The sequence below is a fragment of the Stegostoma tigrinum genome, chromosome 3 (assembly GCF_030684315.1).
Source record: "Stegostoma tigrinum isolate sSteTig4 chromosome 3, sSteTig4.hap1, whole genome shotgun sequence".
NCBI classification, from domain to species: Eukaryota; Metazoa; Chordata; class Chondrichthyes; order Orectolobiformes; family Stegostomatidae; genus Stegostoma; species Stegostoma tigrinum.
In genome coordinates this window covers 17303159-17327153 of record NC_081356.1, presented here as the reverse complement: position 1 = coordinate 17327153, position 23995 = coordinate 17303159, and the positions used below count along the sequence as shown (strand labels likewise).

At 42.5% G+C, this 23995-nt stretch overlaps 1 protein-coding gene across 7 annotated transcripts in view; it reads left to right on the top strand.

Annotated features, from left to right (window-relative positions):
• Window positions 1-10993, top strand: part of ythdc1 (YTH N6-methyladenosine RNA binding protein C1) — a 47313-nt gene extending 36320 nt beyond the window's left edge. For 4 of the 7 annotated variants that reach the window (XM_048526860.2, XM_048526858.2, XM_048526855.2 and 1 more), the window contains 4 exons: window positions 65-122; window positions 214-279; window positions 869-1003; window positions 9715-10993. In XM_048526860.2, the coding sequence (XP_048382817.1) occupies window positions 65-122; window positions 214-279; window positions 869-1003; window positions 9715-9930 (475 nt within the window). In that variant the 3' untranslated portion in view covers window positions 9931-10993. The remainder of the gene's footprint in view (window positions 1-64; window positions 123-213; window positions 280-868; window positions 1004-9714) is intronic. The other 3 variants (XM_048526861.2, XM_048526859.2, XM_048526857.2) reach the window with 1 other exon arrangement.
• The last annotated feature ends 13002 nt before the right edge of the window (window positions 10994-23995 follow it).

Sequence of the window (23995 nt, the reverse complement as noted above, 5' to 3'; positions counted from 1 at the left end):
AAATGAAATATTTCACACATTAATTGTTTTAATTTCACTTGACTCAATTCATTCATAATTTCAGAACTTTATATTCTTACAGACGATTTTCCGGCGTTAGACGTGATGTATTTCTGAATGGAGTAAGTAATTTTCTTCCACATTTGTATTGGTGCATTGGTACATGAATTTCAAAGCCTGCTTTCAATCTACAAGTATATCTTTTATTTACAGTCCTACAATGATTATATGAGGGAATTTCATCATAGCATTGGTCCACCACCACCTTGGCAGGGAATGGTGAGTTGCAAAGATATGCTCTGCATGGTAGAGGACTTTTACCCAACGTTGTTTTGTTATTTAAATCTGGTATAACTAGTTTAGTTCAAATAGGTAATTTTATTTGCAACTTTGCATACTCTGTCTTCTGTCTTCCACAGCTGAAAAATGCTATTCTCTGTGGTCAAGCGCCAAGTGTGGAATGAAAGAAATAAAAAAAACAAAAATTTGTAATTTTTGTCTTGCAACCCATTTTGTCTCCATGCAATTGTTTTTTTTTGAAATGCCAGTTTATTAAATGCCTGCACATCATAAATCTGTCTAGGTGGTAACCTGACCAATATTTATAGCAGTGCCTGCACATTTTGGAAGTTGTCTTATTTTGTCTCCCTCCTACTGAAGAGAAAATGTGTGATTGTTTTGGGGCTGAGTGTAATTGGCCTTGAGTCTTGAGTATCCTGTGCTTTTTGCAGCATTGTCATTAAGGTCCTTATGATTTCATTGTGATTGTGAGCACTTTGTTAGTTCAACAGTGGATAAATTGAATGTGTCTACAGTTTTAAAAATTAGAGATATGGATGCTCATTTACACTTTGCCTTTAATTTACAGCCGCCTTATCCCGGTATGGAGCAAGCTCCACATCATCCTTATTATCAACACCATCCTCCACCACCTCAGGCACACCCACCGTATTCTGGACATCATCCAGTCCCACATGAAGCCCGATACAGAGACAAGCGAGTGGTATGTACTGTAGGCGCACCTTAGGCAAAATTATTGCAGCTGTTTTACTGATTATTAAGAGACTTATTGCAGTGCCAGCTGATCCCGTGTTAAAGTGTTACTGGTCCTATTAATTACTGTTTGGGTAATAATAAGCTGATATGGGGAGCTGGAAATACTGATGTTGCATGAGATGTAGGAGCAGAAGTAGGCCAGTGAGTTTTGAGAAGATTTGTAGCTCAGGTTGAGGTTCTGGATGTGAGTTTGCTCGCTGAACTGGAAGGTTCGTTTCAGACGTTTTGTCACCATTCTAGGTAACATCAGTGAGCCTCCGACGAAGCGCTGGTGTTATGTCCCGCTTTCTATTTATCTGGTTAGGTTTCCTTGGGTTGGTGATGTCATTTCCTGTGCTGGTGATGTCATTAGCGCTTTGTCAGAGGCTCACTGATGATGTTACCTAGAATGGTGACGAAACGTCTGAAAATGAACCTTCCAGCTCAGCGAGCAAACTTGCATCCAGAAGTAGGCCATTCAGCCCATTGAGTCTGTTCTGCTATGCGGTAAGAACATGGCTGATCTGATGATCCTCTTTCTTGTCTTTTGCTGATAACCGTTGATCTTTTAACGATTTAGAAATCCATCTGTCTCATTTGGGTATACTTCACGACTTCGCCCTGGCAGCCTTGTGCGATAGAATTCCACACAGTCAGTACCTCTAATAGAAGAAATTCCCCATCATCCGTCTTCAATGTGTGACCCCGTATCCGAGATTGCGCCTTTTGGTCCTGACTGTACCACAAGGAGAAACAACCTTTCCAGATCTAACTTGTCAAGTCCCTCAGAATCTTGTACATTTCGATAATATTATGCATTATTCATCTAAATTCCAATGGGTACAGGCCCATGTACTAAACCTCTCCTCAGTTCAGTCCTTCCATACTTTGTGAACCTTCTCTGGGTTGCCTCCAATGCCAGTATATCTTCTTTAGGAACGGGGCCCAAAACTGTTCAAAGTATTCTGTCCTTGAGTAATTTTAGCAAAACTTTCTTATCTTGATACTTGATTCCCTTTGAAATAAAGGCCAACATTCCTTTAGCCCTCCCAATTACCTGCAAAACTTTGCTGGCTTTTTGTGATTCATACATGAGGACTCCCAAATTCCTCTACTGTAGCTTTATAGTCATAGTGTCATACAGCGTAGCATCAGGCCCTTTGGCCCATGTATCTATGACAGCCAACAAGCATCAAACTATATTAATCCCAATCACTTGCACTTGATCCATAGTCTGCTGTGTCCTGGCATTTTAAATACTTGCCCAGGTGCTGCTTGAGTGTTAAGAGAGTATTTTCCTCCACAGCCCCCTCAGACAGCATGTTCCATATATCGCCTCCCTTCTGGGTGAAAAAAATTGTTTAAATCTCCTCTAAATCACTTACTGCTCACCTTAGAACTAAATTAACTGTCCACCTGTCATCTGGCACTTCACCTGTGGCCAGCGAAGTATTAAATATATTCACCAGTACCCCAGCAACCTCCTCCCTTGCCTCCTGTGGCAACCGAGAATACATTCCATCAGCCCTGGGAATTTGTGCATCTGTATGTCTGCTGATACATTTAATACCTCCTCCTTGAGAATATTAGCATTTTCTAGAACCAACTGAAATCCCCAGCTATAATGTTGTCTCTGAATACAGATGTAGTCTTTTAAGACCTCACCCACATCCAGTTGTTCCACGCATAGATTGCCCCTTTGGTCTCTAATAGGTCTCACTGTTTCCCTGGTAATCCTTGTGTTCTCAATATCCTTACAAAAAGCCTTAATGTTCCTTGATCCTATCTGCCGAAGATATTTTGTAGCTTCTCTTTGCCCCCCACTAATTTCCTTTATAAACAACACTCTACTTTTGAAGGGCCTCCCCTGTTTTTAATACACTGTACCTGACATACAGTTCCGCCTTTTTCTTTATCAAACTCTGTGCCTTGATATCAAGGGTACCCTGAATTTGCTGCCCTTGTCCTTAATTCAGTGCCTGTGCGTTCCTGTTGTCTCTGTATTACTTTGAGAAGGTTCCCACTCCCCAGATGTATATTTATGTGGAAATAGCTGCTCCCACTCAGTTTCCCAGATTCTGTCAATTGATACTGAAATCCCACACCGCTACAGACACACACACACTCACAGGCACAGATGCGTGGGCACAGGGACAGGCAACGGCTGCACTGCCTGTATCCCTTTCCATAATGACTTTGAAATTTAGAAGTTATGGCCCCAATCCCTAAAATACTGCATCCTCACTTAAACCACTTGACCAGCTTCATACCACAGTCTTAGGTCTAGCATTGTCCCATCTCTGGTAGATGTATCAATCTACTGGCACAAAAAAGCTTAAAGCTGAGTCCCCTAGAGCTATGAATTGTTTTGCCTACATGTCTGCAGCTCATCGCCACCTGACTATTGGGAGACCTGTAGAATAATCCTTGCATGATAGTCCTTTTCTTATTTCTTCTTTCAATCATGTCTCAATGGTTTCAACAATATTATATTCCTGTGCATTGATTAATGCTCTTAATTTCAACCTCCTTACTGGTAAAGCTCCTTGCATTAAAATAAATACATTTTTAGGTTTTTCAGAAATTTTGCTTTCAATGTGCCTTATCCCGCCCATGTCTTCTCTGCCTACTGGGCTATTTCAGCATTTCTTCTATATCTGATTGGATTTGCTGCTGACTTTTACATCTACTCTGCAATCTCACTGGACCAGATTAGTTTCAACTTCTGAGAAGAGTGTTGGACCCATTCTGGTTCAGGTGCAACCCATCCAGCTCTCACAGGTTCCATGTACCCCAGAATATCTAACGATCCAAGAGTCTTAAATCCTACACAGTCCCTTTAGTCATATGCTAATCTGACTCATCTTCCTGTTCCTATACTCAGCATGTGGAACTGAAATAATTTGGAGATTACAACCTTGGCAGTCTTCGTCTCTGATCTACTACCAAACTCTCTCAGTTCCGGCTGCAGGATTTTTTTTTTAAAAGCCCATGTTGGTACCACCATGTACCATGATTGCTGGTTGTTCTCCTTCCCTGTTCAGAATGCCCAGCAGCTGCTGTGCAGCATCCCTGACCCTGGTGCCAAGGAAGCAACATACCATTTGAGAGTCTCATTTGTTGGCCTTTTGGTTCCCCTTACAAGCAAGTCTCCAATCTCTAAACTTTTCCCAGTCTTTTTACCTCCCAGGTTGTGCAACAAAGCCAACTGTGTCTACTGGTTTCCCCTGAGAGGCAATGCCCACACCCCACCCCCAACAGTATTCAAAACTACATCAGTTTGATATTTTTTGGGAGGTGTGTGGGGGTGGGGGGTGCGGTGGTAGTCACAGGGGCTCGTGCACTACCTGGCAATGCTTACTAGTGGTTCTGGTGATCAACAATGCCTTTTTGCCAGTGTAGCCCACCCTTGTGATGTAATCGCTTCACCAAATGTGACATCTGTGACTTCCTCGGCATCATCAATACTCCATAGTGAATCCATCTGCGGCTCTAGCCATTCCATATGGGCAGTCGGTTGGAGCTAAACGTGCTTCCTGTGTACATGGTCACCGTAGACACTGGAAATGTTACTGACTTCTGATGGTTTTCAGGAGCATTCTATGGGGCTGAGTTCTCCTGCCATTGTGAACTTTACCAACTATAAACAAAAAGTCATTGTCATACAGCACAGAAACAGACCCTTCCTTCCAACTTGTCCATATTCACCATAATCCGAAACATAACTAGCCCCATCTACCTGTGCTTGGCACATTTCCCTCCAAACTTTTCTTATTGATGTACTTATTCAAATGGTATTTAAACATTGTTACTGTACCTGCATCCAACACTTCCTGCGGAAGTTCAGTCCATACACGAACCACTGTTCTGAAAAAATATTGTCCTCATGTCCTCTTTAAATCATGCCTCTCACCTTAAAAATATGGCCCCTAGTCTTGAAATCCCCCACCCTAGGGAAAAGACTCCTGCCGATCACCTTATCTGTACTCCTCGTGATTTTAAAATCTTCTACAAGGTCAGTCCTCCTCAATCTGCTACACTCCAGTGGTGGAGAAAGATCCTAGCCTCTGCAAACCTTCTATGCCTGGCAACATCCAGGTAAATCTTTTCTGAACCCTCTCCAGGATTAACAGGGCAACCAGAACTGAGCACAGTACTCCAGAATAGGCCTCACCAACATCCTGAACAACCTCAATATGACCTCCCAACTCCTATACCCCAAAGGTCTGAACAGTAAAGGCAAGTGTGCTAAGTGCCACCTTAATCACCTTGTCCATATGGGATGCAAACTTCAAAGAATTATGCACACAAACCCCCAGGTCTGTGTTCAACAGCACTACTCTTTTAGTTGTATAAGTTCTACCCTTCCTTGTTTCTACCAAAGTGCAATACCTTGCATTCATCCAAATTAAACTCCATCGCCACTCCTTCGCCCGTCGATGACTATCTGTAATCTTTGATAACCTTCTTCACTATCCGCTAGACCACCAATTTTGATGTCATCGCAAACTTAGTAACCATACCTCTATATTCTTATCTAAATAATTTATGTAAATGACAAACAAAAGCGGACCCAGCACCGATCCGTGTGGAACACCGTTGGCCACAGACCTCCTGTTTGAAAAACAATCTCAGCAATTTCTGAAGAAGGGTCCTGACCCAAAACATCAAATTCCCTACTCCTCTGCTGCTGTATGGCCTGCTGTGTTGCTCCACGCTGTCATGTCACCAATTTTGTATCTGGCTTGGTAAGCTCAGTTTGAATCCCATGTGATCTAACTTTACTAACCAGTCTACCATGTGGAACCTCGTCAAAAGCTTGACTAAAATCCAAGTAAACAACATGATAACAAGGTGTGGAGCTGGATGAACACAGCTGGCAAAGCAGCATCAGAGGAGCAGGAAAGCTGACGTTTCAGTCTAGGCCCGAAACATCAGCTTTACTGCTCCTCTGATGCTGTTTGGCCTGCTGTGTTCATCCAGCTCTACACCTTGTTATCTCATTCTCCACCATCTGCAGTTCCTACTGTCCAAGTAAACAATGTCACTCACACTGCTTTCAATCTTTTTGGTTACTTACCCAAAAAGTCAGTCAAGTTTGAGAGACTTGATTTCCCTTGCACCAAACCGTTCTGACTATCCCTAATCATTCCATGCCTCTCCAAATCAGAATCACCTCTGAAAACGTACCCATCACTGAAGTCAGATTCTCAGATCTGTAGTTCCCAGGCTGCTTGCATCCCTTTTTAAACAAAGTGAAAATCTTGGCCACTGTATGGTCGTGTGGCACCTCACTTATAATTACAGATGATGAAAATATTTCTGAAGGCCCTGTAATTTCCTCCCTAACTTTCCCCCGCATCCTGGGATACACTACATCAGATCCCAGAGATTTATCCACCTTTATATTTTCTAAGACCTACAGCACATCTTCTGATTTAATACGAACTGTTTTCAGAACATCAGTATTTATTTTCTTGTGTTCTCTAGCCTCCGTTTCTTTCCACACAATAAAAACTGACCCAAAATATTCATTTTAATATCTCTCCCATCTTCTGAGGTTCAACTCAAAGACAACCTCTTTGATCTGTGAAGGGCCCTCTTACTCTTAATGTGCTAGTTGAATCTCTTTGGCTTAGCCTTTGAAGATAAGGTTAAGGATATCTGATATCTCCTCCTTTGTCTTCCTGGATCCCTCTATATTATTCAAAAGATTCATTGAAGCCTAATTGCCTATATTTAATATGCTTTAAATGCTTGACTAAAACTTCAATATCTTTTATTCGTCCATTGTTCCGTAATCCTGCCAGCCTTGCCTTTCACTCTACATAATGACTCTGAATTCTCATTATCGCATATTTAAGAGTCTCCCATTTGTCAGATATTCCTTTACCCGCAAACATTCTTTTCCAAACAACTTTTGAAAGCTCTTGTCTCGTATCGTTAAAATTTGCCTTGCTTCAATTAGAATGTTTAACTTTTATTGAAGGCTTATCCTTTTCCATTAAAACCACTAGAATTATGATTATCAGACCCAAAGTGTTACCCTACTACCACCTCAGTCACTTGCCTTGTCTTATTACCCAAGAGAAGGTCAGGCTTTGCACCATCTCTAGGAGAACATTTGTGTATTGATGAAAGTTTTTGTGAATGTACTTAAATTCTTCCCCGTCCAAACCTTCAACACTATAGTAGTCCCAGTGAATGGTTGGAAAATTAAAATGCCGTGTTATTAAAATCATCTTATTCTTACATATAAGTAAGATCTCCAATTTTTTCTTGAATTTCACTGACTATAGGGGAGGGGAACTATTAATACAAACCCATTAAGGTGGTCATTCCTTATTTCTAATTTCAATCCATATACAATTATGGGACAACTTCTCACAAAGACCTTCTCTAGATACAGCAGTAATGTTTTCCTTAGTCAAAAATACCACCCCTACCCCACCCCACCATCTTGCCTCCCATTCTATCCTTCTTATAATGTCTAAAACCCTGAACTTTGAGCTGCCAGTCCTGTCCATCCCTCAGTTAAGTGTCTGTAATAGCTATGACGTCCTAATCCAATGTTCTGAGACATGGGATTGAGGGAGATTTAGCAGTTTGGATTAGAAACTGGCTTTCTGTAAGAAGGCAATGAGTGGTGGTTGATGGAAAATATTCAGCCTGGAGTCGGTTACTAGTGGTGTGCCTCACGGATCTGTTTTGGGACCACTGCAGTTTGTCATTTTTATAAATGGCTGGGACGCAGGCATAGGTGGATGGGTTAGTAAGTTTGCAGATGACTCTAAAGTCGATGGAGTGGTGGACAGTGTGGAATAAGGTTGCAGGGAGACTTGGATAAACTGCAGAATTGGGCTGAAAGGTGGCAAATGGAGTTCAATGCGGATAAATGTGAGGTGATTCACTTCGGGAAGAATAATAGGAAGGTAGGATACTGGGTCAATGGCAAGATTCTGGGTAGTGTGGATGTGCAGAGGGATCTTGGTGTCCATGTACATAAGATCCCTTAAAGTTGCCACCCAGGTTGATAGTGCTGATAAGAAGGCTCACGATATGTTAGGTTTTATTGGCAGAGGGATTGAATTCCAGAGCCGTGATGTCATGCTGCAACTGTACAAAACGCTCGAGCTGCCTCACTTCGAATATTGCCTGCAGTTTTGGTCGCCCCAATACAGGAAGGATGTGGAAACATTGGAAAAGGTGCAGAGGAGATTTACCAGGATGCTGCCTAGTCTGGAGCGAAGCCCCTAAAGAAGAAAGGCTGAGGGACTTGGGTCTGTTCTCATTGGAGAGAAGGAGGCTAATAGGAGATTTAATAGAGACATACAAGATGATCAGAGGGTTAGATAGGGTGGACAGTGAGAGTCTTTTTTCGAGGATGGTGTCAGGTTATACAGGGGGGCATAGCTACAAATTGAGGGGTGATAGATTTAAGACAGAGGTCAGAGGCAGGTTCTTTACTCAGAGTGGTAAGGGAGTGGAATGCCCTGCCTGCCAATGTAGTTAACTCAGCCACATTAGGGGCATTTAAACAGTCCTTGGATAAGCATACGGATGATGATGGGATAGTGTAGAGGGATGGGTTTAGATTAGTTCACAGGTCGGCGCAACATCGAGGGCCGAAGGGCCTGTTCTGCGCTTTATTGTTCTATGTTCTATGCCTTGAGTTCATCAGTCTTACTGTGAGACCCCTAAAGTAAACACAGCTTAATACTTCACTGTTAACTGCTTTCTATGACTAGCTAATGTCTGTTTTTTCAGATTCAGAATCTTCCTCATAATTTTTATATTAATATCACTACTTAGCCCACTCTGTAATTGTTCACAGTGACACTTAATAGAACTAGCCAATCTCCCTGCTTTCCAGTTGCCCATTTCCATCTGGATTCTGTCAACATTTCCTGAAGACCTAAACAGAGAGCATAGTTCTCTAGCAAGGACTGAAACCACACAAAGGACTCCCTTGGTTTCACATTAACTCAGTGATATTTCAATACCAGACTCTCACCTTTCTAAAACCACCTATAAAGAAGTTATGTTTATGGCTCTAATTACTATGATTCATGCTCTCCAGTTAGACGTAGAGTTCTTAATTCTATCATCATTAGCTGAAAGAACCACATGCAATTCAGATAAACACTGAATAAACATGAGTGGAGGAGAAACCAGAGTGGATTTAGGGACGTTGAATTCAGTTGTCAATTTGGAAATTTAGGCTCTTGCTTTGTTTTTAAAAATCCGTAAGATTGGGGAGAAATTTGAAGAAACATTGCTGTTAAGTTTAAATATTACTACTTGAAGCAAGTACATTCTTTTCACAAATTAGTTTTAGTCACTCAAGAAATCCATTGGTGTTGACTCCAGTTGCTTATCCACCACTAAAATTGGCTTTTAAAAACTAAGGAGATTTATCGTAGTGATACTATTTAGCTTTCTGTAAACTATGTCACATACTTGTGGATTTATAATGGACCTAACTAGTGTGTTTGGGGTTGTAACTCAAGTTATTGCCACCTTTACTATGTAAATATTTACTGCAGTATGAATGCAAACGTCATTGCAGCGTGTTTTTAATACAAAGAGTGTTTTGACTAAGTACTTTTAATCAGAAGTGTTCTAGCTGTAATAACCTTACGCATTGGAAATATTTACCATTTTCATTCATTCTACTAGCATGATTATGACATGAGAGTGGATGACTTCCTTCGCCGCACTCAAGCAGTAGTTACCAATCGTCGAAGTAGACCACGGGAAAGAGAGAGAGAACGAGAAAGACCTCGAGATAGCCGTCGTGACAGGGAGCGTGATCGAGGCAGGGAACGTGAACGAGAAAGGGAAAGGATGAGAGAGAGAGAAAGAGACAAAGAACGAGGAAGATACAGGAGATAACTCATTGGCTGAAGAAGCACTGCCCATTTTATTGTGTTTACAGTAGCAGAAAGGTGTTTAGAACTGTTCCTTTTTTATTTTTATTTTTTTAAGTTAAATTACATATTGGAACTTATTATGACCCTTGTACATCTATTACTTTCATGCATGTGAGACTATATCAACTGAATTTTGAACCCAGAAGCACAGATTTTTGTAGAGGGATGTTTCGGGGGAGGGGTGTGGCTTCTGATGACTTACTGTCATCTGTGAATGTTAATGTTTAATCAAAAATATTTTCCCTCTGTTCAGTTGAAAGCTGTGAGGAACAAATCTGCACTTGGCGTAGACTTTGTTGTATGTAGTTGCACATGGATTAATGAGAAAAATATTGCTGCTAATAAGTATGCAAGTTAAGTATAATGGGCTGATTGTGTGACCTTGTTATATTGTAGCAAGTAACTTTTTTTAAAAAACTCCATTTAGATTTCAACGTTTTTCATTGTTAATGATGAAAGCAATATTCAGACACAATTTCAATCCAGTTTTAACTTTTTTAACAGAAGAAACCCCTTGCTTAATAGCATTTAATCAATGCTAAAGTTCATTATTTTTCTCCCAAAATTAAAAAAGCACGCAGTGGCCTGATAGATTTACTGTAAGTTTATGGTAGAAAATTGTTACATTACCTTTAACTGCTAAACTTTTGTACAAAATAAATGAGAAAACTGATCACTTTCACAGTGTTTTGCTTTATTACATAAAGAAGTGGTGTTGAAGAAAGTGATTATTACTTCCTTTGTACTTTCTGATGTAAAGTAGATAATCAGATAATGTCTTTTGGTATGACAATGTTTCATGTAGATAGTCTGGACCAAAATTTCTGAATTAATAAATTGTTAACTGCGCTAATCTTACTTGCATGTCAAACAAGTTTGGATGATTTTCATTTCCTAAAACATCCGCACATGAAGATAGATAAATTGTTAACCTTAAGATTTTGTTCTTTATGCTTATGATTGTAATAAGACTTCTCTTGCTTCAAATTTAATAAATTTACAGGCTCTGGACTGTTCCCTTTTGACATTTGTCTCACGTTCTATGAATGTGAATTCTCCTGCAGTGGAAAGATCTCGTGAATAGTGATGTAATGTTACAGTTGAAGGATTTGCTGCCGGTGGGGGGGAATATGGAAATAGAATATTTATCTTGTTATAGTGAGGTTCCATTATCGCATCACTTCTTATAATTGTCTTCTAGTTATTGTTCCAAAACTAAACAAGTGCAGAATATCAACTTAAGACATGAAAGTGGCTTTGGTTTAAATTCTTCTACATACCATACTATATATAATCCATATGAAACTTGTAAGTTCTGGGAACTAACAATGACGCTGTATAAAAGGTGCACTGGGTGAAATCAAATTCCTGTGTCCTGAGTCAATATTTTAATTTATTTCGCTCTTGAACAAAGATTTGCAATGGTCGTATTTAAAAGAATTGAAGAAATTACGTTCATGTTTCTGATTTAATGAGCTAATTAGAATGCAAATGAACTCAATGAATCAGTTTCCAGAGATCGAAGGTGATCGGTAATGGATGAAACATCACCACCGTTATGTTGGGATATTTACAGTGTACTTTGTAATTGTTTGGCATGGGCCTGATCTGAGGAGATGCAAAATAATTGAGAGGCAAGCATAGAGGAGTTGAATGGTCATGAAAATAGTCATGCTACATCAACGTTTAGTAGTTTAGGATGCTAGATAGTGGAAATTATTTTGGTCAAGTATCTGTAGCTGTTAATGTAGGAAGTGCACAAAGAGGTAGGGGGCTAGGGCATGGGAGAGTTTAGGCCCTAAAATTATTGAACTTAATGTTGAGTCCGGAGGGCTACAGGGTCCCTAAGAGGAAAATAAGGTGTTGTTCCTCCAGCTTGTGTTGAACTTTGCTGAAACACTGCAACAAGCCAAAGACAGATAGTAGGAACTGCAGATGCTCTACAATCAGACAACAAAGTGTAGAGCTGGATGAACACAGCAGGCCAAGCAGCATCAGAGGAGCAGGAAGGCTGACGTTTCGGGCCTAGACCCTCCTTCATTTTCTGAAGAAGGGCCGAGGCCTGAAACGTCACCCTTCCTGCTCCTCTGATGTTGCTTGGCCTGCTGTGTTCATCCAGCTCTACACTTTGTTTTATCAAAGACAGATGTTGGCCAGGGAACAGGGTGCTGTGTTAAAGTGGCAGGCAACTGGAAGCTCGGTCTTTTTTTGCGAGCAGAATGTAGACGTTCTGTGAAGCAGTTATCCTGTCTACACTTTGGTCTCCTCGACACTATGGGAAACATATTGTGAGCAGTGAATGCAGTAGATTAGACTTTGGGAAGTGCAGGTGAGGTGTAATCTGCAATGTAGAGGTCAGTACGCCAGACTACAACAGCACCACCTTTATCGGCAGGCTTAATAACAAAGTCAGGGTTGGATCTAGGTTCACAGAGCATAGTTTGGATGGCGATAGGTTGGAATTGGTGAGGGGACAGAGAAATTGTGGTGACTAATACCACATTAACAGTTCTCACAGGTTGAATGCAGGTAAAAGCCAGATGGAGGGGTCCTGGTGGAGGTAGAATTTTGGAGTTGGGTGAAGGGGTCTGTGGGGTGGGATGGGAAGAGGTCTCTTGTCCATATAAATGAGCACGGAGGTGAAGATGGTGGATGAAGAGTTCAGCATCATGTCGGGACGCAGAGGAATAAAGCTGAGGCCCTTGCTGAGTGCGGAGTGTTCAGCATCAGAGCAGAAGGGTAGGAGGGATGGTGAATATCCTACAGGAGGTGGGTGTGGGAGAGAGGATGGAGTCAGAGGAAAGGGGAGGAGAGGAAGTTTTCAGAGGGCCATGGGTATCTTTGAGTTGTTGCATCTTGTGGGCCTTGTCTGAACAGAAAAGTTTCTTGTTAGCATGACGAATGAGCCTGAGGATGAAGAGGAACTCCAGAGTGGTGCAACCCTGAGCCGGTGTGTTATGATGCTGTTGGAGAGATCTATTGGGTATTCTTCTCCATTGCGCCATCTATGGGCCAACATCCCCCGATACAATATGGGGACACATGGCATGTCAGCACCAGATCTCACTTGGGATCATAGTGTGCCAATACCTTAGTTGATAGCTGCTTCTTCACTTCCCTAAAGGCTACATCTTGGCTGAGAGACCGTTTCCATGGCTGACACTTTTTCAACAGCAGACGCAAGGCAGATAGGATGGAGGCCAGATAATGTTTTAATTTTCTGAAATAATTTACCAATCCAAGGCCTAAGCTTTGGCACAGGTGTGGGAGCCAGCGCACCTTTGTTTGTCGCACTTTATTTTCCAAAGGGTGTAACGTGGTCTTGTCGACTGTAGCATAAATAGGTCACTTGGGCTGCCTGGAACACACATTTTTCCCCTCTAAAGCTTATGTGTGCTTTGGAAATCATCCTTAGATGTGTTATTCCAAGTTCTCTGAAGTGCTGTTTATTAGTCTTCCTTGATATGAGCCCATCATCCTGATAATTAGAAACCTGAGTTGCCCTTGTAAAATGTTCTCCGTTGTCCACTGAAAAATGGCACAGGCTGATGTTACCCCAAATGACAATCTCATACATTGGTACAAGATAACAAAGTGTGGAGCTGGATGAACACAGCAGGCCAAGGATCTTAGGAGCACAAAAGCTGACGTTTCTGGTCTAGACCCTTCATCAGAAAAGGCCCGAAACGTCAGCTTTTGTGCTTCTAAGATGCTGCTTGGTCTGCTGTGTTTATCCAGCTCCTCACTTTGTTATATTGGATTCTCTAGCATCTGCAGTTCCCATTATTTCTCATACATTGGTACAAAGCCGTATGATAATTAATTGTAGCAAACTTCTGGGAATCCTCATCTAATCACAACTGCATGTACGCATGACTCATGTTCAGCTTTGTGAAAGTCAGCTTTCTACCAGTTTTGCATTCACGTCCTCTGTGCGAGGGATTGGGTATTTATCCAGCTACAAGAAGCGGATTGCCATTTGTTTAAAATCCTGCAATGGTGAACCGTTCTGTCAGGCTTCGCAGTCTACATGCCTAAAGCTTCCCATTTCACCATCCGGACTAGTTTGATGATTCCTTTACTTTCCAGCTTCCACTTTTGCCCGTAAGGCAAATGGCACTGGGCAGGCCTTGCAGAATCGTGGAATTCCTGGTTAACATGGAGGGTGGCCTTGGGCCCTTTGAAAGTCCCTAGACCTTCTTGGAAAGAGTTCTGGATATTTAATTAGGACTTTGCTCAGGCAGCCATTTCCCAATCGAATAATATTGAGCCAGTCAAGGTGAATTTTTCTCAAACAATTTCACCCCATCAAGCTTGGGCCTGAACTTTTTCCTACAGTTAGTGGTAACTGAACCAGCTGTTTTTCATATGAAGCTGTAAGTTGTACCCTTAATCTGGAAAGGTTCCCTGGTATAGGTTCTCATTCTAGCTGAGGTCTTGTGCAAACGTAAGGGTTGGAGCCCAGAGTGAAATTGGTTAAAAAGACTGGTTGCGTAACCACTGATACAGCAGCAACAGTATCAACCTCTCTTAGGAACTGGGCAATAATTTAACCAGATGTTTAATTTTGATTAGTTCTGATTTGGGTGTTGCCGAGCAATTTAAACATTCCAAGCCAAATGTAGGTGGGCTTTCCAGTGCACGCACTCTCCTCGATACCGCCTAGGAGTTCTCTTACTATAAGGTCTAGTGGGACTCTTTTGCTGTGTTGGGTCTGCATACTGGCAACAACTGCAATGGCTTGCTGGCTCAGATCCTGAAGAAAATGTTAACCATTTGGCAGAGGGCAGGTTTTGTTTTGTGGTGAGCTGACCTAGAGTCCCTGTGTTCTGGAAATGTCCTGATTGAGGCTGTGTGAATGCCTGTACTAAAGTGGTGTTCCCCATGCTCAGTCAGCCAAGCAAGAATGTTCAATTCCATTGAAACAGTTTGTAACTCATAAGAGATAATGGGAACTGCAGATGCTGGAGATTCCAAGATAATAAAATGTGAGGCTGGATGAACACAGCAGGCCAAGCAGCATCCCAGGAGCACAAAAGCTGACGTTTCGGGCCTAGACCCTTCATCAGAGAGGGGGATGGGGGGAGGGAACTGGAATAAATAGGGAGAGAGGGGGAGGCGGACCGAAGATGGAGAGTAAAGAAGATAGGTGGAGAGAGTGTAGGTGGGGAGGTAGGGAGGGGAAAGGTCAGTCCAGGGAAGACGGTGCAATGGGAGAGAGATCCCCTGAGTTTGGTCCGGAGGGTAACTTCTTCAGGTTAGGCATCCCTGGAAGAGGCTTCGCAGTGAGGTTAAAATAGTATCAGAGATAATGGGAACTGCAGATGCTGGTGATTCCAAGATAATAAAATGTGAGGCTGGATGAACACAGCAGGCCAAGCAGCATCCCAGGAGCACAAAAGCTGACGTTTCGGGCCTAGACCCTTCATCAGAGAGGGGGATGGGGGGAGGGAACTGGAATAAATAGGGAGAGAGGGGGAGGCGGACCGAAGATGGAGAGTAAAGAAGATAGGTGGAGAGAGTGTAGGTGGGGAGGTAGGGAGGGGATAGGTCAGTCCAGGGAAGACGGTGCAATGGGAGAGAGATTCCCTGAGGTTGGTCCGGAGGGAGGAGGGTAACTTCTTCAGGTTAGGCATCCCTGGAAGAGGCTTCGCAGTGAGGTTAAAATAGTATCAGAGATAATGGGAACTGCAGATGCTGGAGATTCCAAGATAATAAAATGTGAGGCTGGATGAACACAGCAGGCCAAGCAGCATCCCAGGAGCACAAAAGCTGACGTTTTGGGCCTAGACCCTTCATCAGAGAGGGGGATGGGGGGAGGGAACTGGAATAAATAGGGAGAGAGGGGGAGGCGGACCGAAGATGGAGAGTAAAGAAGATAGGTGGAGAGAATCTCTCTCCCATTGCACCGTCTTCCCTGGACTGACCTATCCCCTCCTTACCTCCCCACCTACACTCTCTCCACCTATCTTCTTTACTCTCCATCTTCGGTCCGCCTCCCCCTCTCTCCCTATTTATTCCAGTTCCCTCCCCCCATCCCCCTCTCTGATGAAGGGTCTAGGCCCGAAACGTCAGCTTTTGTGCTCCTGGGATGCTGCTTGGCCTGCTGTGTTCATCCAGCCTCACATTTTATTATCTTGTAACTCATAAGCTCTATTTGCCACATTTTCAAATGACAAAGCCAATAGCACTGCTTGTTTGAAGCCAGTTGGCTTCTGCACGGTTACATCATTAATTCCACATACCAAATGGTCTCTTGGCATTTTTTTTTCTTTATTCATTCACGTGATGAGGGTATTACTTTTAGGCAGCATTTATTGCCCATGCCTAATTACCTAGAGAGCAGTTAGAGTCAACCACATTGCTGTGGGTCTGGAGTCACATGTAGGCCAGACCAAGTAAGGATGGCAGATAACAAAGTGTGGGGCTGGATGAACACAGCAGGCCAAGCAGCATCTCAGGAGCACAAAAGCTGACGCTTCGGGCCTAGACCCTTCATCAGAGAAGTTTCCTTCCCTAAAGGGCATTAGTGAACCAGATGGTTTTTTTCCAACAATCAACAATTGATTCATGATCATCATTAGACCCTTAATTCCACACATTTATTAAATTCAAATTCCACCATCTACTGTTTCGGGATTCAAACCCAGGTCACCGTATCATTAGCTGGGTCCCTGGATTAAGAGTCCAGCAATAATACCACTAGGCCATCACCTCCCGCATTCAGGGTTAACCCAAAGTCATGTCCCACTGCCAGTTGTCAGAACCTCATCAAAAGTCCTGACATGGATTCTTCTGGTTCTCAAATAGTTGAGTAAAACTGACAGTGTCTCAGAATTAGAGGAAGCTTGGGGTTCTTAATATTCCTTAACTAAATCCATCAACTCTTGAAAGCTTTTAGTATCTGTTGCCTCAGGATATGTAAGGCTCCAAATAACCAAAATAAAACCTGAGAGTTTACAAGATGTCAAGAAAATTACTCATTGCTTTTCATCACCCCAATCTGTCTGGAAAAAAATAGCACATTCTTTCCACATGATGGGCCCAGTCTTCGATGGCAGGATTGAACAAGTCAAGGTTACCAAATAATGGAATGATGCTAGAAATGCTTACCTCAACTCAAAGACGATGGTTGCGAGCAAATTTCTTCAGGAATGTACATTTTTTTCTTTGGTTGCCTCTGAAATAACCCCACAGAGGCCAACATCCCATCACCAAGTCAAATTTTATTTACACATGCATAGTACTTGACACCAACTTCCTCAGAGCAAACAGAACCTCTGACACTCCTGCTTATATCTGCCAACCAGGGCTTCCCTGATTGGACTGGGTTAATAGCCCCAATCAGGGAACTCATATTCTATGAGGTCCACCTGGGTGACGTCATTACTATTGTACAAATGCGACCTTGATTCAACATCTCATCCAAAAGACAGGCGCCAGCAGCACTGTACTCCCTCAATCTGGAGTACTAACTATGGATTGTTGTGATCTAAAGCTGGAGGAGGACTTGAACCTACTGTAGTTTTACTCAGAGAGAAGCGTGAGAGTAACTGGGCCACAAGCTCACTTTGGTCCGTAAATCCTTGGAATGCCTTTCTTGCCATTTTAGGCAAGTTCTCATCTGTATCTGGGCAATGATGTATAAGATGATATATTTCCAGTCAAGATGGCGACAGAGTAGGACACTCCAACCACAGGTCCTTGCTCCTTCTGTTATTTCTCATTTCCTTCTCCTTTTTTCCCCTTTTTGAATCTTTCTCTCCCCCTTTTTGGTGTTTTACCCCTCTTGATGTTCACCTTCCCATGGCGGCTCTCAGCCTGGCCTTGGTGTCTCATGACAGGCCCAGACCTTGTCTCTTGGCAGCTCATGGCAGCCCTCAGCCTGGTCTCTCTGTGGCTTGTAATGTGTCCCGACCTTGTCTCTCAGTGGCTCGAGGCAGCTGTCAGCCTGGTCCTGTGCTGGCATGTCAGCCGGTCTCTCGGCTGCTCATGGCGAAGTCTCGCCTCAGTGTGCGAGTGGGTCCTGTCCAGGCATGTTCGCGAGGCACCGGGGAGATCAGGGAGATAGCAGTCCCAGCAGCAGTGACGGTATCTGCAGCATTGAGAACGGACAGCTGAGGTCTCCCCAGGGAGTGAGATAATCAGAGTACTCATCAAAGACTGTTGCACTTTTAACTTATTCCTTCATATTCCTTGTTTAAACAATGAAAACTTTAAATAAACTATTGCCAAGTTCTTTATTTTTCTACTATTCCATGATGTAATGCTTCGCACTTTTACTCTAGTTTCTCTTACTACTTTGTACCTAAGTTTTTTTTGTGCCTGGGTACCTCGGTACCTAAGATGGCAACATGTGGTGACATTGTACACATTTCAATGTACTCCTATACTTGAGTACGCATGATAATTAAATCCAAAATTAAAATCGAAAATCTAAACAATAAAACCAAGAAAGAACAAGGAAATTGTGCAACAAATTTGCATCCTAATCTGGTATTTAGAACTATAATGGTGATAATAGTTACATTGATAAGGTTCCCCATGGAAGGCTCATTCAGAAGGTCAGGAGGAATGGGATACAGGGGAACTTAGCTGCTTGGATACAGAATTGGCTGGCCAACAGAAGACAGCGAGTGGTAGTAGAAGGAAAATATTCTGCCTGGAAGTCAGTGGTGAGTGGGGTTCCACAGGGCTCTGTCCTTGGGCCTCTACTGTTTGTAATTTTTATTAATGACTTGGACGAGGGAAGTGAAGGATGGGTCAGCAAGTTTGCAGACGACACAAAGGTCGGAGGTGTCGTTGACAGTGTAGAGGGCTGTTGTAGGCTGCAGCGGGACATTGACAGGATGCAGAGATGGGCTGAGAGGTGGCAGTTGGAGTTCAACCTGGATAAATGCGAGGTGATGCATTTTGGAAGGTCGAATTTGAAAGCTGAGTACAGGATTAAGGATAGGATTCTTGGCAGCGTGGAGGAACAGAGGGATCTTGGTGTGCAGATACATAGATCCCTTAAAATGGCCACCCAAGTGGACAGGGTTGTTAAGAAAGCATATGGTGTTTTGGCTTTCATTAACAGGGGGATTGAGTTTAAGAGTCGTGAGATCTTGTTGCAGCTCTATAAAACTTTGGTTAGACCGCACTTGGAATACTGCGTCCAGTTCTGGGCGCCCTATTATAGGAAAGATGTGGATGCTTTGGAGAGGGTTCAGAGGAGGTTTACCAGGATGCTGCCTGGACTGGAGGGCTTATCTTATGAAGAGAGGTTGACTGAGCTCGGTCTCTTTTCATTGGAGAAAAGGAGGAGGAGAGGGGACCTAATTGAGGTATACAAGATAATGAGAGGCATAGATAGAGTCGATAGCCAGAGACTATTTCCCAGGGCAGAAATGGCTAGCACGAGGGGTCATAGTTTTAAGCTGGTTGGTGGAAAGTATAGAGGGGATGTCAGAGGCAGGTTCTTTACGCAGAGAGTTGTGAGAGCATGGAATGCGTTGCCAGCAGCAGTTGTGGAAGCAAGGTCATTGGGGTCATTTAAGAGACTGCTGGACATGCATATGGTCACAGAAATTTGAGGGTGCATCCATGAGGATCAATGGTCGGCACAACATTGTGGGCTGAAGGGCCTGTTCTGTGCTGTACTGTTCTATGTTCTATGTTCTATTAAGTATGTTCAATCTTTGTACCTGGGCGGTAACAGTTGGCACATTCTCATCGATGCTTATGTGGTGTGATGTCGTCAACTATTCAAATGTTGCTTGTGAATGTTGTTTGAAATTTTCTCTTCAGACCTACAAGGACAGTAACTCGATGTTCTCTGTATGCAGACAGCATTCCTGTCATATCACCTTTCGTGCAAATGTCAACTATGATGAAAAGCTTGATCAGGCAATGCAACAGGAATGCTGTCGGTGTACAGAGAACAGTGAGTCACTGACCCCCACAAGCCACAGCCAGTATTTACTTTTGGAAAGCACCTGACTGGCTCAGAGTAGGGGTGTACCTCTGGAAACTTGACTAAAATGTATTCTTTAACAAAGATCTTTAAATTGGCAGTGGCACTTGCCGGTAGCACAGCAGTCTTTTGCTTGAATGTCCTGAGAATGAGAGAGATGTTAGATAAATGTAAGTATGTAATATTAGTTGATAAAGGGTGGTGCAGGGTAAACGAAACTCGGGTTGGATATAATCTAGGACAGGTTGGTGGAAATGAAGTCCAATGCCTTGCTCACCCCGTGGCCCTTTGCTAATGGCAGTCAGATAAACCTTTCCAAGATAGCAGCCACTGACCTGGGAAAGGGGCAGTGAGCTGGAAAAATCAATTCAATATTCAGTGAGTGACAATGGTGAGACACTGGATGACTGGAGAGTGGCTAGTGTTGTGCCTTTGTTTAAACAGGGATGTAAGGAGAAGCCTGGGAACTACAGACCTCCAAATCTGACTTCAGTGGTTAGTGAGCTATTGGAGGTGATTCTGAAAGTTGGGATTTATGTGCATTTGGTGAGGCAAGAATTGATTAGGTGTAGTCAGAATGGTTTTGTGAAAAGAAAATTGTGTCTCACAAACTTAGGTTGGGTATTTTGAAGAAATAACCAAGCGACGACAGAGCAGTAGATGTTGTTTACTGGGAGGTTAGTAAAACCTTTGACAAGGTTCTACATGGTAAACTATTTAGTAAAATTAGATCACATGGGATTGTGGTGAGCTTGCAAAATGAAGACAAAATTTGCTTAACAGCAGGGAACAGGGAATGGTGGTGGAGGGTTGTTTTTTGGATTGGAGGACTGAGACTGTTAGTATTCCATAGGGATTTGAACTGGGTCCACTTTTGATAGTCATTTATATAAATGATTTAGATGAGAATGTTGGAGGCATGGTAGTAAATTTGTGGATAGCACCAAAATTGATGGTATAGTGGACAGTGAAGAATTTTATCTATGATTACAAGAAGATATTGATCAATTGGGTCAACGGGCTGAGAAATGGTAAGTGGAGTTTATTTTGGATAAATATACAGTATTGCATTTTGGTAAAACCAACAATGGCAGGATGTACACAATTAAAAGCAGGTAGTGTTGCAGACCAGAGACACCCAGAGGCTCAGGTATGTGATTCTTTGAAGGGGGCATCACATGTAGGTAAGTTGGTTATGAAGATATTTAGCACACTTGTCTTCATTGCTCAGACTTTTAAGTATAGGAGTTGGGAGGTCATTTTGAGGCTCTACAGGATAATGGTGAGGCCTCTTCTGGAATACTGTGCTCTGTTCTGGCCATCATGTTCTATTAAGCTGGAGAGCGTTCAGAAAAGATTTACCAGCATGTTGTCAGGAATGGAGGGTTTGAGATAAACGGAGAGGCTGGATAGGCTGGGACTTCTTTCACTGGAGCATAGGAGGTTGAGAAGTGAGCATATAAAAGTTCACAAAATCATGAAGGGTAGAGATAGGATTAAAGCTGTCTTTTCCTTTGCATGGGGGATTTCAAGACTAGAGGGCATATGTTTAAGATGAAAGGAGAAAGATTTCGAAAAGACATGATGGGCAACTTTTTTACACTGAGAGTGGGTTGTGTGTGGAATGAACTTCTAGATGAAGTGGTGGATGTGGGTACAGTTCCAACATTTAAAAGACATCCTATTAGTACTTGCATAAGAAATGTTTGGAGTGATATGGACAAAGCACAGGCAGCTGGGACTAGGTTAGACTGGGAACACAATGTGCTAGGAGTATGACTCTATGATTATGACCTTCAGGAAAGCAGCCTGAGCAGTTTCACAGGAACGTAAACGGACTGAATTTGGCACTGAGCCAAGGAAGGGGGTATTAGGAAAAGCGACTGAAAGCTTGGTCAAAATGATAGGTTTTAAATCGGTTCTTATGAAAGTGGGGTGGGGGGGATCATTTTAAGGAAGGAATTCTGGAGCATGGGACAAACCTAGCTGAAGCATTGTGGGAGAGAGGAAGCGGTGGTGGGTAGGGGGGATATGCAGAAAATAGCATGTGGGTCCAAAGCTTGACAAACGCTGTACGTTTGCAGAGTCGCAAGTCCAGAGAACATTGGGGTGATAGAGGGGAAATGGTTTCCTTGTGTCAGAAAATGTAACAGCTATTCTCATCCAAATAATACAGAAAGAAGATGAATGTCAAAGGTCATAGCAAATACGTGGAAGATGCCACTGGTGAAATGAGCCTGCACACAATGGCTACCTTTAATAATAACAGCAATCATAAGTCATGCATTTATATAGTACTTCAACATTTATAAAAATGAATGTATCAGGAGAGACCCATTTTGGTTAGGGAATCATTTTCATGGGTAACTGAAGATCTTCAGATGCTACTGCCCCATGAAAATGATTCCCTGACCAAAATGGTTCTCTCCTGACACGTTTATTTCTACTAATGTTGCAGTTGATATATATATATAAACTGTAGATCTTCAGTTATCAGTAAAAATAAGTTTCCACAGATTCACCCCCTCCCCCTACAAAATAAAACTCATCTCAGGTTGGCACCTGTAGTTGAGGGGCTAGGAATCACCATCATTCCCCAAGTCTCTGAGGAAATCACATCAGGAGATTGGACCACACCTGTATTCAACAGCATCCATCGTGTGCATTTGTACAATGGTGTCATGAAGCACCACAATATCACGAGCGGTGAAGTGATTGTATTTATGTCAAAGTGCAGGGACTGGTGGAGGGCTGGTGTAGTGTGGTAGGAAGGCAAAGTCCTGTTGGTATTTTTTGTGGTGGTGCGAATCACTCACTGAATACAGGGTCAGTATTTTCAGGTGAGTGTCCCTTTCATGGTTTACTGACTTCTATCTTCGAAAGATGCAGTTCACCATCCCTGGCAAAGGAACGTGGAGTGAACGAGGTGTTGGACTTTGTTTCCATTGACTTCTACTGGATTATATTGAACCGGAGTTGATTTACTCTGCTCTGCCCTTGAGCAACTAAAAGTACAAAGGTGTTACATAAATGCAAGTTTTTCTTTAAGACAAGGAACAGAAATGTTTGGGTTACAGACCTGTATGGGAGTACAGGAAGAAGAAACATAATTCCAACTTCTACTGATTTACATCAGCTCTCAGATTCAATGGTTAAACACCATACCCAATGTGTCACATTGTCAACACAGTAGTGGCACCACACGCTATAGTGTTCTTGGCACAGATCTTTGTTTGTTGTTAGTGGTTTGGAAGAACAAATTAGCAAAATATGAATTCCTGTATCTCAGTGCAAGACATAAAATACAGGAAAAACTGGCTGAAACTACTAATGTGAATTACCAACTGAATGGAAAGAACTGAATGCTTCACCCACACACAAGATCTCAAAATAATCACATCTGAGTTACGATACTGGCTCACCTTTAGTTAATTCACCTTGAGCAATCATAACACACATCCACCCCATTGACGTATTCCCTCATTTGATTTCAAGGATTTTGGGTGCAGTTCTTCAGTCTAGATACTGATCCCACATATTAATTAACTTTTGTGTGAGGTCAAGTTTGCTCAGAACAGTCTTAGAAGTATCGTATTTTCTTATCAATCTGTTCAGAGATATTATTCCACACCTATTGAGTAGCTGGGACTTAAGCCTGGGACTTGTGCTCAAAGTACTGGTTTGCTAGTCCTGTGTGCAGTTAGAAATGCAACTCTTCAAAATGACAAAAAGGTATAAAGTTGTGAGGTGCTACCTTTTTCAAACATGAACCAATATAGATAGTTCATATTTGACTTTTTTCTTCCCTTCCATTACTTCACGGTTTTCATTTCTGGGAATAGTTGTCCACCAACATCTATTATATATGCACTGAATCCCACTGTGACCCAACTACACTTCCTTATCTTCTGCTTCTTGTCAGTACTTCATTTCATTCTCCCAGTTTCACTGCCTCTATTCTGGTTATGTCTCCTTCCACAGGGGTGCCACTAACATGTTTTCCTTTTCCTTATTTGAGAACTCCCCCATACCACAGTTGACAAGGCTCTCAGCTATGTCTGATCGATTTCGC